The sequence below is a fragment of the Pelophylax lessonae genome, assembly GCF_965119305.1.
Source record: "Pelophylax lessonae genome assembly, chromosome: 11".
In the NCBI taxonomy this organism is placed as follows: Eukaryota; Metazoa; Chordata; class Amphibia; order Anura; family Ranidae; genus Pelophylax; species Pelophylax lessonae.
Genome location: NC_138778.1, coordinates 76,235,711 through 76,251,080, shown reverse-complemented (window position 1 = coordinate 76,251,080; position 15,370 = coordinate 76,235,711). Strand labels below are relative to the sequence as shown.

Here is a 15,370-nt window from a genome sequence, read left to right as displayed (position 1 = left end):
ACAATGGTAGACTTGTTCAACCTGGGTGGACCACCTTAGGTGGCACCGTCCAGCGGTTGGAGACATAATCAGCAAAAGGATACCAGTGTATAAAGCATTTTGGCACAACTAGCACATGCTTAACGCTTCTTCACAATATCATGAAAAGTCTCAGGACAGGGAAAAACCTTGCCAGACTTTGGGGTTTTGCAGGAGCCAAATGCCACCCGTGTCCCTGCCAGCGTGGGCTCATCAGACCGGTCCTCTTCACCATCTGACTGCGAGGACAGCGACCCTTCAGGTAGGGGGGTGTCCATGGCGACCACATCAGCCTCTGAATCAGAGGACACCAAAGATGGAGAAGGCAGCAGCCGTATTTGACTATTCTTTTTCATAACAAAAATCAAATCAACTCATCAAATCAAAAAAACATCCCCATCAGAGGGGCGGGAGCTGCCTCTGTAAATGGACATCAGAGAAAAAAATTTTACGGTGAGATCTTACAAAATCTTATTTTTTCTCTATTGTCCATTGACAGACGCAGCGTCATCTTCATGAGCTGTGTGGGACATCCCAAAGCAGTATAGGCATGAGAGGTGGAAAAAAAGCAACCAGAAAGTAAAAAACTCCAAAGGCTAAACCTAGTCAACTGGGTAACATGAAGCTCAACCAAAACAACATGAGCTCACCCAGGTAAAAAGACCCCCAAGAGAAGAAAACAAAACATTCTCTTATGAAACAGCAGCCTGCAAAACCTTGTGGCCAAAAGAGGCATCCGAAGAGGACATCAAATTCACCTTGTACAATTTGGTAAAGGTGTGCACAGACAACCAAGTCGCTGCCTTACAAACCTGTACGACTGAGGCCTGATGGCGAAAAGCCCAAGAGGCACTCAGCGCTCTAGTAGATTGAGCCTTCACAGGGAAAGGAGGAACCTGACCCTTGAGTGAATAAGCCTGAATAACCATCTGCCTGATCCATTTCAAAATGGTCACAGTGGACGCAGCCAAACCTTTACGAGCAGAGAGTCCGATTTACTAAAGGACTCAATAACCGTCAGATGTTAAACCCTTATCGCCCGAACCACATGCAGAGAGTGCAAGGCAAATTCCATGGGATGTTTACGCTTCAGACATAAGGAAGGCAACACAATGTCTTCATTAAAGGTGAAAATTCGACACCGCCTTAGGGAGAAAAGACGGTTTTGGCCGGAGGACCACTTTATCTCTGTGGACCAAAAAATAAGGCGGACAGGATAGCGCTGCCAACTCAGAGACTCTGCGAGCAGAAGTGATAGCTACTAGGAAGGCAACCATCTGTGACGAAGAAAGCAGAGAAATCTCCCTGAGATTCTCAAAGGGAGGATTTTGAAGAACAGACAAAACCAGATTGAGATTCCACGGCGATAACGGGGATCTCCTCGGAGGAGCCAGATGACGCACCCCCCTGGATGAAAGTGCGCATCAAGCTGTTAGTGGCCAACGGACATTGAAAGTAGTAAACAGCCAAGGCCGACACTTGGCCCTTGATAGTACCCAACACCAAGCGCTGCTCAACCCCTTTTTGTAAAAAGGCCCAAACCCTAGCTATAGAAAACAAGCGAGGGTGCAGCTGCAGCAATTCACACCATAAAATGTACGATTTCCACGTGCGATGATAGATCATCCTGGAAGTGGACTTCCTGGCCTTCAAAAGGGTAGGAATCACAGAGTCCGACAGACCACCATCCCTCAACACCTTGCTTTCAAACAGCCAAGTCGTTAAAGCCAGCAACCGTAAAGCAGGATGGAAGATCAGTCCTTGAGACGGTAGATCTTCCCGCAGAGGAAGTCTCCATGGAGGGTCTACGGCCATTTTTACCAGATCTGCGTACCAAGACCGCCAAGGCCAGTCTGGTGCCACCAGAACGACCATCGCCACCTGGCGAAGAAACCTCTGCATTAGTACGAGCGGAGGGAAGGCATAAATCAGGCGATACTGGCTCCAAGGAGCCACCAAAGCGTCTGTGGCATCGGTCAGAGGATCCAGAGACCTGGCCACAAACCGCTGAACTTTCCTGTTGAGGCGAGACGCAAAACAGATCTACCTCAGGAGTTCCCCACCGGGCACACAGGAGATGAAACGCTTCCGGGTGAAGGGACCATTCCCCTTGATCCAACACCGGACGACTCAGGTAATCCGCTTTCCAATTCTCCATCTCCAGAATGTGGACTGCGGAAAGAGCCGGAACATTTTGTTCTGCCAAAAACAGAATCTCTGCCACCTCCTTGGCCACCAGGACACTCTTGGTGCCCCCTTGATTGATGTAAGCCACGGCATTGTCTGACTGTATCCGACCCGTCCAGTGAAGCAGGTAGAGCTTGATTGCTCTCCGCTCCAGAATATTGATCGGCAAGGAAGACACTTCTGTTGCCCAAGCCCCTGGGCACAGAACTTTCCCCAGCACTCCACCCCAGCCTGACAGGCTGGCATTCATGGTAACCATCGTCCAAAACACCGGCAGGAAGGCCTTGCCCTGGCACAGGGCAGGTGACCGGAGCCACCAAGAGCCGACTTTGTAAGATGGCTCAAGCAAATCTTCTGGTCCGATGACCAAGGATCTCTGTTCCATTTTGCCAGAATCTCTTCAAAAGGTCTTGAATGAGACTGAGCAAACGGGACTGCTTCGAAGGTCGAAAACATCAGACCCAGGACCCTCATGCAAGCCCGTAAGGAGGACTGATCAGTCGCCATAAGCAACCTGACTGCTTTTTGCAGCTTCTGAAGTTAGTCCAGGGGAGAAAGACCCTCGCCAGAGCAGAGTCAAGAGTCAGCCCAAGATAAGAGACCCGTACTGATCGCTTCAGAGCAGATTTTTTTTAAATTGAACATCCACCCGAATTCTTGAAGGGTCTGAATCATGATAGAGATGTTGCCCAACAGATCGGAATGAGAGTCTGCTCGCAACAGGAGATCGTCCAGATATCCCACAATTGATACACCTCGCCGATGTAACAAGGCCAGCACAGGGACCAGGACCTTCACTAGTACTGTCACTAAGAAGCGCCGATCGCGGCTCCCACCGCCAATTGCAGCAGTCTGCAGAGATCCCCTTTAAACGAAACTAACAGCAGAGCGTGCAGGGATATGTCCGCAGGGACCCCAGTACTGTACCACCTAAAAAAAAACGTCCTCCTGATCGTTCCAGCAGCATGCATAAAGACCAGAAATTACCTCGGCCAGCAGCAGAAAACAGAGCACAGGAAGTGATCTCGCTTGAATGAAAGGTCACGCTGCTCAGTGCGGCACAAAGGCTACACAAATATGGTTGCCCATACAGTTGCAATAGGAAGCTCAGGGAAAATGGCTGCCCAAACAAGTCTATGGGGAAAAAACGACATTGCCCACACTTAAGATGGCGGCGCCCACGACAAGCAATGCGGCCAGGGACCGACACTATGAAGGCCTCAGGATCCACACTAGGAACCAGCAAGCCAAAAAGGTACCATGCCACCACCCCCCCTAGGGCACCAGGCGCCCCAGACACATAGCCCCAGACTGGGTACCGGGCAGGCCAGGGGGATCTTTCAGGAGGTACAAATTCCATTGTCCCAAGGAGAGGGCCCACATCCCCCAAGGCCAGCAGGGGCAAAGAGGGGCACATGTCTCTCACACCATGGACCGGGTGGGCTCCGCTCCAGGCAGACTGCCTCCCACCCGAAGTGGGGGTGTTGCCAGAGGAGGGGTACGCTGTGACTCAGGGCGTTCCAGGTCGTCGTGCCCCGGCGAGGCATCCATTAGCTCCGTGGGCGTGTTTATGTAAAAACTTTGTACCAACATACTGCCTAGACTACGCTTCTGCAGGTTGCAGCATAACCCACACAGCTCATGAAGATGAGGCTGGGTCTGTCAATGGACGCTAGAGAAAGGGCTGATATATACAGTCTCTTCCGTCATCAAAAAAGCCTGTCTATGCATTGTAGTACTATACATTAAAATTTACAATAAAAAGAATGTACAAAAAAACAAAACTGCCTATTAGCATTTTTTAAAAAGTGGATTTTACTTCTGCTTTTACAAACCAGATTCCAAAAAAGTTGGGACACTGTACAAATTGTGAATAAAAACAGAATGTAATGATGTGGAAGTTTCAAATTTCAATATTTTATTCAGAATACAACATTGATGATATATCAAATGTTTAAACTGATAAAATTTATCATTTTAAAGGGAAAAATAAGTTGATTTTAAATTTCATGGCATCAACACATCTCAAAAAAGTTAGGACAAGGCTATGTTTACCACTATGTGACATCCCCTCTTCTTTTTATAACTGTCTGCCAACGTCTGGGGACTGAGGAGACAAATTGTTCAAGTTTAGGAATAGGAATGTTGTCCCATGCTTGTCTAATACAGGCTTCTAGCTGCTCAACTGTCTTAGGTCTTCTTTGTCGCATCTTCCTCTTTATGATGCGCCAAATGTTTTCTATGGGTGAAAGATCTGGACTGCAGGCTGGCCATTTCAGTACCCGGATCCTTCCTCTATGCAGCCATTATGTTGTACTTGATGCAGCATGTGGTCTGGCATTGTCATGTTGGAAAATGCAAGGTCTTCCCTGAAAGAGACGACATCTGGATGGGATCATATGTTGTTCTAGAACTTGGATATACCTTTCAGCATTGATGGTGCCTTTCCAGATGTGCAAGCTGCCCATGCCACACGCACTCATGCAACCCCATACCATCAGAGATGCAGGCTTCTGAATCTGAGAAAGTTTTCCACAGTCCATTTTAAATGAGCCTTGGCCCAGAAAAAAACGCCTGCGCTTCTGGATCATGTTTAGATATGGCTTCTTTTTTGGCCTATAGCATTTTAGCCGCCAACAGTGAATGGCACGGTGGATTGTGTTCACTGAAAATGTTTTCTGGAAGTATTCCTGAGCCCATATTGTGATTTCCATTACAGTAGCATTCCTGTATGTGATGCAGTGCCGACTAAGGGCCCGAAGATCACAGGCATCCAGTATGGTTTTCCGGCCTAGACCCTTACGCACAGAGATTGTTCCAGATTCTCTGAATCTTTGGATATTATGCACTGTAGATGATGATAACTTCAAACTCTTTGCAATTTTTCTCTGAGAAACTCCTTTCTGATATTGCTCCACTATTTTTCGCCATAGCATTGGGGGAATTGGTGATCCTCTGCCCATCTTGACTTCTGAGAGACACTGCCACTCTGAGAGGCTCTTTTTATACCCAATCATGTTGCCATTTCACCTATTAAGTTGCAAATTGGTCCTCCAGCTGTTCCTTATATGTACACAACTTTTCCGGCCTCTTATTGCTCTACCTGTCCCAACTTTTTTGGAATGTGTAGCTCTCATGAAATCCAAAATGTGCCAATATTTGGCATGACATTTCAAAAGGTCTCACTTTCAACATTTGATATCTATATTATAATTGTGACTAAAATACAAGTTTGAGATTTGTAAATTAGTACCTTTTTTACTCACAATTTGTACAGAGTCCCAACTTTTTTGGAATTGGGTTTGTAGCTAGCTGGTAACAGAGTCTATTTAAAATAATGTAAGCAATCTGTTACGGGTGGAGGTATTTTATACAACTATTAAGTCTTCTAAAATCATGTTCTTAAAGTGTATATAATGAATACACATGTAAAGGAAATGATCCTACATATACATCACCGCCCTTAAGCTCAAGACAAACACTATCCTGGAGATCATTTTGCTGGGGTGGTTAAACACAGCTCAGCTGTGTTTACATGTGTTGCACAGTACTGGAATCAGTTGTCTGTAATAAACATTCCTGCCACTAGGGACAACTCACCCAGGAGACCTCCACTCGCTAGATATTAACCCTTCCAACATTTCCAAAAAAGATGGCAAGTGGTAATTAATTGAATAGATAAAAAGACAAACTCACCATGTGTGGATGATGTTGAGCACTGGGGATATTAGATTCTTGGAAAAATGTGCTGAGAGCAGTCTAAATACAGATGGAAAAAAAAAAAAAAAAAAAGTGGTTTAGCCTTTGATTTTCAAGCTTCTCACAATTACAACTTAAAAACATCAACCTGATAAAAACTAGCATTTGCTGTTTTGATGTCAGGAATATCCCTTTAGACATTTGTAGGGGGTTTGTTCAGAGTAGGTTACCTCCAGGTGCTCTAGCTTTCTACAACAACCCAAAAACATGCTGATACATATGGGTGGATTGGCACGTCAGTGTCAAATGTGTCAGTGTGTTTTTACGTGAGCACAAGTGCAGAATCAAGCCCTGCTACCAGCGGGATGTCAAAATCAATGACAGGCAGAAATATGCAGCGGCTGTACAGTTCAAAGTGGTACTTGCATTTAGAGCTGTATGGGTTCAGAGAGGTATACCCCAAATGCGGAATTTCTGGACTAACTGAGGCAGACTGCTGGCAGTGGGCTGGCACCTGTGCCTCCCAGGCATCTAAAAGCACCTGTGTTTTACGCTGCATGTGCCAAACCATCCTAACAGATGCAAGTGAATCTAAAAACTTGTTTTTAAAAATGTGTTTTGGATACAGTAGGGGAGGGTAACGCAGGGGTGTCAAGCTGTTGCAGAACTACAAATCCCATCATGCCTCGGTTTTTGGGAATCATGTTTGCAACTGTCGGCCTTGCAATGCCTCATGGGGACTTGTAGTGTGGCAACAGCTGGAGGGCTGAAGTTTGACACTGGTTAAAACCATCAGTCCAGATTTTATTGCAGTTTTTGTACCTGGAAGGATATCCACCCTACTTGCCCTGTAAACCATTTTTACTGGGGCTGAATGCAAGAGTTCCAAGCAGTCAATAGAACAGGAATAGAGGTAAAATCTTCCAATAGGGACACTTGTTCCAGTGGAAAAAGTCTATAAAAGGATTTCCTTTTAACTTCCTGTTGTGTCGAGACCAGAAATAAAAAATGGGATAAAGAAAAAACAAACACACACTATACAGGTCAGGGGTTAAAATTGCATTAACCCCCGCCCCCACCCAAAAAAAAAAAAAAAAAAAAAAAAAACACACATGCAAGCAAAAAAAAATAAAAAAACGCACCTACCTAGCACAGCTAAGCTGCAATTTATTACCTTTTGGTTTTTGGGTTTAAAAACAAAAATGTATTAAACTGCAGCAACGATAAATATTCCCTATTCCATCCAAAACTTGGAGGGGAAATTAGATTGCAAGTTCCTTTCAGTCAGGACTGGTGTGAAGGTTTCTTAGTATTGTAAAGCTTTCTAGTAACTGGTCAATCTGGGGAATGGAAAGCGGGATGTACATCTTTAGCAGTGCATGTAAAGGAGACCATACATGAATCAAAATTTCGATCCATGTATGGACAGGCTAACTGTACAGAATTAGAACAATCGACTTCTGTACAACCAGCCTATCAGGTTTTTCCCGCTCAATCAGTGCCTCTGGATATAGCTTGCAACACTGTTCACTGTATTCTGACACCAGGGAAAGCTCTGAACATCAAAACACATGAATGTGTGGATGGGGAAATCGAGTCATGTTTTTTCGTTTACCTCACTAGCTGAATGAAGAAAAAAAAAAAAAAAAAAAGAAGACGATCATGAATGAATGGGAACAAAGTGCACAACAGCCAGTCTTGAATAGGCAATTTACAAAATGCAGGTTTGGTTTTCAGAAAGCAGTAAACATCACGTAAAACCAGAAAGACACTTTGACTTAAAATATGTCTGGCAATACTAAAACATTTAGCAGCTATAACATGCATAGGTTGTATGAACATAAATTACAAATATATAGATTTTATTTTAAATAAAAGATTAAATAAACTTCATTTCCTATAGTGTATATGTTGGACATTGATTTCCAAAATTTGGGGTTAACAGATATGTGAACCTGCTTTTCAGGTACCTGAGCGTATTACCTACATTTTGGGCCTGTTCATGCTTGTGTGATTTCCTGTAGTGCAATTATGCCCCCACCACAGGTACATAGCAGGACACTGGTAAAAGGTAAAGAATGGACAATTAAACATGCCAAGCTGCTTTTAGTGCCCTACAGAGGATAAAAAGGACAAAAAAAAAAAAAGAAGGTTTGTATTTAAATCAACCTGGGATTACAGGGACTTGTTGACGGGAGCTCTTTGTCCTAATCAAGCATGTCTGCAGTTTAACAGCTTTGTGCAGACGTGATTGCTTAATAATCATAAACTGAAAAAAACATAGCTTGTGCTTGGGAATGCACAGTTTGTTTACAATCACATACACAAACAAGAAGACCGCAAATTCCTTACTCTTCAAAATAGTCACAGCTACTAAAAGAGAAGGGTTTTCTTCTTTTTTAACAAAGAATTTGTTTTGTTTATTATTTTAGGATTAGTATTTTTATAAAAACAAAAGCCATACAGGCAGCTGCCCAGCAGCTAAGAACGCGTCTCCATTTTACACTAGTGTGAAATATATGCTGAACATATAGAAGCAAAGGACAAAATATTCACATCACTACCCATCCCTTTTAATGTATTATGGCAAGCAGACATATATCCCTTGAAATAAGGGGGTAATTATAGTTACTTGATATCAAAGGGAAAAAAAAAAAAAACACACACCACACAAAATTCACATGATGGGAAAGCAGCAAAAAGAAGCGTGAAGACCAGTAAAGCTGGTCTGTGTACATGTATGTGTGCCAGTGTGTGCAGCAGAACAAGGCGGGGACAAAACTGACAACAATAACAATGAAGATTAACCCTTTCACGTGCTCAGAGCCACACTGCGGGATTTCACAATAAAACCCAAACACAGGAAACCACGCTCTAATTCAAAATCTATATATACCCCAAGCGCAAAAAGCAGAAAAGTTTTGTTTGTACATTATGACAATATATTATAATCCCAAGCAAACAGAAATTTACAAAAAAGGAGCAAAATCAGCCTGCTTGAAATGGTTCTCAATAAATATCATATATGACACCCCATGCCTACTAAATAGCTTTTGCAAAAACATACAGGAGTTTCCATCTTATTATTTTATTTATAGAGGCGTTTCAGTTTAATTCATAGGTTTGTATTTACGTGCCCTATGTAAATTAGTCACTTGCAATAAGGCAAATAGGAAACAAGGTAAAAATCGACAAATTAAGGGGGAAAAAAAAAAAAAAAAGAATTGTGCAAATAACAAAATGTTAAAGAGTAATTTTTTTTTATCTTTCTGACCAGATCTCCTGTGACAATTCAATGTAGATTTAATATTAGCAGAGACTTGTTCATAGAACATTAATTGCTGCAACAAAAAACAGTTCCCCTATTTGAAATATTTCCCTGCTTCCACAATGCATCAACATTAAAGCACAGGACTTACAACATGGGTGACTACAAAGGTTTTCATGATCCCTTGTCAAATTAGCAGCCAGATGATCATTAAACTATTTTAGCATCCCTCATTCTAGGACGGTCTGATTGGGGGGTATTTACAGCAACCCTTTGCCACAAGACACAGATGTCCAGTGTCGTTATATTCTAGTCCTTGAGCTCATACAAGTATATGAGAGATACAATTACTGAGTTTATAAATAGACGAGTGGGCTCCAAACCCCCCAACCCCCCCCCCCCCCACACACACACACACTGCTCCTATAGGATCTTGCTAAAGTGTCAGTAGACATACATTAAGGCAAGCTATTTAGATCTCCCATAAACAATTCTACTACAAACCTGAATATGAGATGAGACCTCGTGATGGTGGACATTATCTGCATTTATTATATAGGTTGTGTCAACAAAGACTGAGGACACGATGCATACAAGCTCAATACATGGCCATATCCTTAAATTCATGTGCACCCCAATACATGCATGCGACAATACACAATGTGCAGGAATCACATGCATTGTCACATAGGATTTATCATTATCATGTACGTTAAAGCATGCTGTGATACTGCATTGTCTAGGCCTGTTTCTACATTAACACTGGCAGTGAAACGATAAAAGGTATATGTACAGCTCAAAATATTAGATAGATTTTGTGTGGGTGTCTGCCATCAAAACCAACTCAATTTAGGTCTATTGTTTAGTTTATGTGCAGCCACGTGAAGTGTACTGTATACTATGCACCATAATGCATACAAATCCCCGACAACAAGATGCAGAGCCAACACGGAAGATGATCATGGAATAGTGTTATTGTTTATTGCATTATCAAACCTAAAAAAAATGAAAACAAAATGTAACTCAATTGTCACTCTGATTTGTAGAGGTTTGTAGTTTTTGCACCATGCCTCGGCCTTCACATAGACGGATAACAGCCTTCCTGCAAAGACTACGACTTATCCCTCCAAGATTACAGGCTTGTACTAATGTTTTCTAATCTAGATTTATATCACATAAACAGATAACAAAAGTCTTCATTTCACACACAGTTCTGAATGACCAGATCTTAGACTAAACCATCAAAAAGACCTTCGTACTGGTAACCTTTCCTCCTTCAATAGGATCAGGGATCTGGGTACAAAGATGTATATTAAACATTAGGCCGGTGGTTACATATTATTAGGGGAGGGTCAAATTGCACCCTTTAGACACGCTTGTGCTTATAAAGAGAAATATGGAGAGAGAATAATACAATTTTGAGCAACTTTTAGTTATCAGGACTCATTAATGGGAGTTATGTGTACATACATTAATTTATGGAAGCCAATCAGAATACTTCACTGGTCTGGCTTCCGATATGTGGCTACGGGTTCCACTAGCTTAACTTGCCATCAGCACTCCTGCCACTGGACCTCATAACTGCTGCTATCGGTACACGTACTTCTAAGTATGGGGCATAGATGTATCCTTCCCCAATGCAGTGTCCAACCAACAGGCCAAAGTGATATTACCTGGGGGAAGAAGAACCTCTAGTTTGTGTCCAAAAGAATGCAAGAATTGACTTTCAGGAGAAATCCCCTTCTCCCCAATGAAGCTTTGCAGGGAATGCAGTAGGAGAGGTGACAAAGGTAAAGTTGACCTAAAGCCGAAGGCTGACCATTGGCCCGCTGGTCAACTTTGAGGATGCCAGCACCCCCCTTCCCTATACTTACCTTTGGAGCAAGACAAGAGTATCAGCAGCTGTCACCCACAAAGGATGGCTGTTCTGGTAGAAGATCCTACCAGAGCCTCTCCCCACACACAGATCCAATCAATCCTAAAGCTGGTTGTACATATTACAATTTAACCGTATGATCTTCTTTAGATGAAACATGCAGGCCCACCTAAGCAATCTTCTATTTCTGTACCAAATCTATACAACACGAGGATTTACCTAATAATTTCCTTCCAGGAAGGTACTTGGCACTACATAGCTGTTTATTAAAAGGAGAAATACAGCCAAAGCTCATTTGGCTGTACTTCTGTACAGTTCAGTCTGCACTCCTGTGATCCGTTTTCAGCAGACAGCAGGCTGAAGACTGCTGTTGGCGGATGTCATACAGTGGGTGCAGGCTCAGGAAAGATTGCAACCATATGGCCGGGATCTGCCCACATGCCTGGACCAGCACCCCGCTCAGCCTCTCCCCTCCAGGGAGGGGGCAGAGCAGACAGTGGTGACTGACAGTCCCCAGCTTTCCGCTCAGGGAGCTCTTAAAACGGAGCGATCAGTAGCGTTTGATCGCTCGATTCACAGCCTTGGAGCCAGCAGGGGACTGATGCTGCATCCAACTAGGGAATAAAGAGGGAAATTGTAAATTAAGAATGCATTGTGTAGGATCAGCTTAAAAAGGACAAACTATACTTTTTGACTAGTGTGGTCCTCAATGTCAGACATCTCTCCGTAGGAACAATTACAAGATTTCTACACGTGTGTTGGAGAAACTGGCCAGAGAATGGCTGTGGGCCTCTGCATGGTCTGCACAGCTTGGATCATGCATGAATATGAACAGGGGAGTATAACACACTTGTGCAATGCGGGAACCAGCGCAATTCCAGTGCATGTCATTCGTAGGTAGTTCACACTGGTCTCTGCAAACCGCTGCAGGTGTCAATGTAAAGTTAATAACACCCCCAAATCGGTTCGCAATGCGAACTGAGAAATTGGACAGGAATCGGATTGCATGGGTGTGAACACACATACAATCCGATTCCGGTGCGGAACAAAAAAAAAAAAGGGTCCTGCGCCAATTTGGTCCGAATACGATGCGAATTCAGACATACAAACTGTATCCCTGAATTTGCATCACACAGACATCGCATTTAATGTGCACAGCAATGTGGTACGAATCACATGTGAGGTTCGTCATCGCAAAAGTGTGAACCCAACCTTAAGGTGAAAGGGAATTGAGTGGGGGCTTTTTTTATCACAACCCTAAGGACCAGTGGACCTCCTATTCTTTGCTTTAAGATTCAAACTAGAGCATCAGAGGGTGCCTCCCGAACAGCAGCAGGATGCTTTTTTTTTTTTTATTCTAGATCTGTGCAGAAGCTTCCTGTAAAAAAGACCAGTCACTGCTGATCATGTGCAGAGAGACTGGTCCGCTGAGTTCAGCTGCACCCCCCCCCCCCCCTGCTTGTTCAAATTATAAGCAGCACAGTGGCGATGTCACTGCTACTCTTACATGGTAATATCTGGGTTTGTAAAGGCTTTTGGTGCACACAGAGCAGATTTATATCGTACGTGGCTATTGGTGAATATATTTCAAATTAAAGTTTGTGTCCAAAGTGCATCTTTAAGGTCTTACTCACACTAGCCTACGCACTAAGGTGCACATGGGGCTGGTGTGGAACGCGTAGGGGTGGCGTGAAGCATTTACAACACATGGCAGTGTTTACTTTATTCAAGCTTTTGTGATTAGATGACATGCGGTGCACAAAAATGCAGTTTTTATTGGGGATATAGTGCTGGGGACAGGGTAACAAATACTTACCCTTGCATTGAGCCTCAAATTGCAAAGCTTTAACACAAGGATACTCATCTATTTTAGTCATGTGACATCAACCTCATTAGAAATGAGGAACTGAAAATAACAAGTTTTTTTTAAACGAAGGATCTTCAATTCACAAAGTGGTGGGTTCCTGTAATGAAAAGAGCCTATGGTGTGAATGAGCCCTAATACTTACCGGGTCCACACCGCCAACCTGCTGAAGAATCTTCAACATCTGACACTTGGGGGAATGTCAATCTTCAACATCTGACACACTTGGGGGAATGTCAGATCCCAGTATCACTAAAGGACACAGCTATAGTGCAGGGGTGGCAGGAGGAACCATGGACCTCAGTGGGGAGCGGGCATCCAGAAGTGAGCCCATGGCAGAATATTCATTGGGCAACGTGGCTTTTACCTGGGGGGGGGGGATTAGTGGCACAAGTGAGGATGGATTTTGTATTTTTTAATTTTTGTTTGCCAAGTTTATAGCAGCAGAGGGTTTCCACCCCATGAGGAGAGTATGGGTTTGTGTTCCAGGACAGGTGTCCTTTATAATACCTCACTGAAGGTGTAATGTGTAGAAAGAATGGACACAAATCTAATCCATGAACACACCATTTTAGTTTGTATGAAATCCTCCATTCAGTGGTCACATGACCGCCTCCATGCAGCTCCTGTCTATAAATAAACGAGCAGGGTTTGGCGTGTGCAGCCTGGAAGCGTGCTCTGTGTACACAGTGAAGGGTGTGTGTGTAAACATGGTGCGCTCGGCTGTCTCACCTCGAACTGCCAGTGTGCCGCCTGCAGGAGCTGCTTGGCCTGGTCCGCCGCACAGCCCGCCGCCAGCACGAACTGATTAATCATCACCTGGTGCCGCAGTTCCTCCATGTTCACCGACATCCCGGACACCACTCCGCACTCCCACCCGGCCGCCTCGTTATGTCCTCCACCACAAGACCCGGCGCGTCACCCACTGGAGGGCGGGTTTGGCCGAACACCCTGAGCCTCCATTGGCCTGTTACGCTGTCTGTCCACCCCGCTGCGCCCCGTGATTCGCACGGGCATTGGTCCGTCTGTCTTGTTTTGGCAGTCCTCGCTCTACCATTGGCGAAGGCTTCCTCTCCTCTGTTGGAGCCGCCCACCTTGATGTTTTGGACTGTCTTGATAGGACAGCGGCTTGTGTTGACGGGCGCAGTGAGGCGTTGATTGGACAGATGAAGCCGAAAGGGCCGGGAGGCCGTCGATTGGCTCTCGCTGGAGAGTTTGAACACAAGGCTCTGAGGTAGGGCCTCGTGTGATTGGTCGTTGGGTGCCCGTATGTGACAACAGGGAAATGTGGCCAAGTTCATTGAGGACTTTGTAAGGGTGAGAGGTGCCGCATGTATGTACCCAGGCCGGGGCTGTACACACCGGAGGAGCAGCACTGGACGCCCTTACCGCACATAGAGGGTTTACCACTCCGCATACCTGACCGACAGAGGAGCCTTCACACCGGCCTGCCTGACAAGTGGGGCTACCCCTGACCATACATGACAGCCAAAGGAACATTGACAACCTTCACACCGGCCTGTCAAGTGGGGTCACTACTTCCCATACATGGCAGCCAAAAGAGCACTCACAGTCCTCACACCGACCTGCCTGTCAAGCTGTCAAGTGGGGCCACTACTCCACATACATAACAGCTAAAAGAGCACTCACAGTCCTCACACGGGCCTGCTTGTCAAGTGGGGTCACTACTTCACATACATGGCAGCCAGAGGAGCACTCACAGTCCTCACACCGACCTGCTTGTCAAGCTGTCAAGTGGGGCCACTACTCCACATACATAACAGCTAAAAGAGCACTCACAGTCCTCACACCGACCTGCCTTTCAAGTGGGGTCACTACTCCACATACATGACAGCCAGAGGAGCACTCGCAGTCCTCACACGGGCCTACCTGTCAAGTGGGGTCACTACTTCACATACATGACAGCCAGAGGAGCACTCACAGTCCTCACACGGGCCTACCTGTCAAGTGGGGTCACTACTTCACATACATGGCAGCCAGAGGAGCATTCACAGTCCTCACACCGGCCTGCCTGTCAAGTGGGGTCACTACTTCACATACATAACAGCCAAAAGAGCACTCACAGTCCTCACACCGACCTGCCTGTCAAGTGGGGTCACTACTTCACATACATGGCAGCCAGAGGAGCACTCACAGTCCTCACACCGGCCTGCCTGTCAAGTGGGGTCACTACTTCACATATATGGCAGCTAGAGGAGCACTCACAGTCCTCACACCGACCTGCCTGTCAAGTGGGGCCACTACTCCACATACATAACAGCCAAAAGAGCACTCACAGTCCTCACACAGGCCTGCTTGTCAAGTGGGGTCACTACTTCACATACATGGCAGCCAGAGGAGCACTCACAGTCCTCACACCGACCTGCCTGTCAAGTGGGGTCACTACTTCACATACATGGCAGCCAGAGGAGCACTCACAGTCCTCACACCGGCCTGC

The 15,370-nt window shown here is 45.1% G+C and overlaps 1 protein-coding gene across 1 annotated transcript in view; it reads right to left on the bottom strand.

Moving 5' to 3' along the window:
• UBALD2 (UBA like domain containing 2) overlaps positions 1 to 13,863 on the bottom strand; it is an 85,596-nt gene extending 71,733 nt beyond the window's left edge. Inside the window, exons 1-2 of the mRNA XM_082271368.1 lie at positions 13,645 to 13,863; positions 5,902 to 5,964 (exon numbers count right to left, since the gene is read on the bottom strand). Of these exons, the coding sequence (XP_082127494.1) occupies positions 5,902 to 5,964; positions 13,645 to 13,764 (183 nt within the window). The 5' untranslated portion in view covers positions 13,765 to 13,863. The remainder of the gene's footprint in view (positions 1 to 5,901; positions 5,965 to 13,644) is intronic.
• Between the last annotated feature and the right edge of the window lie 1,507 nt (positions 13,864 to 15,370).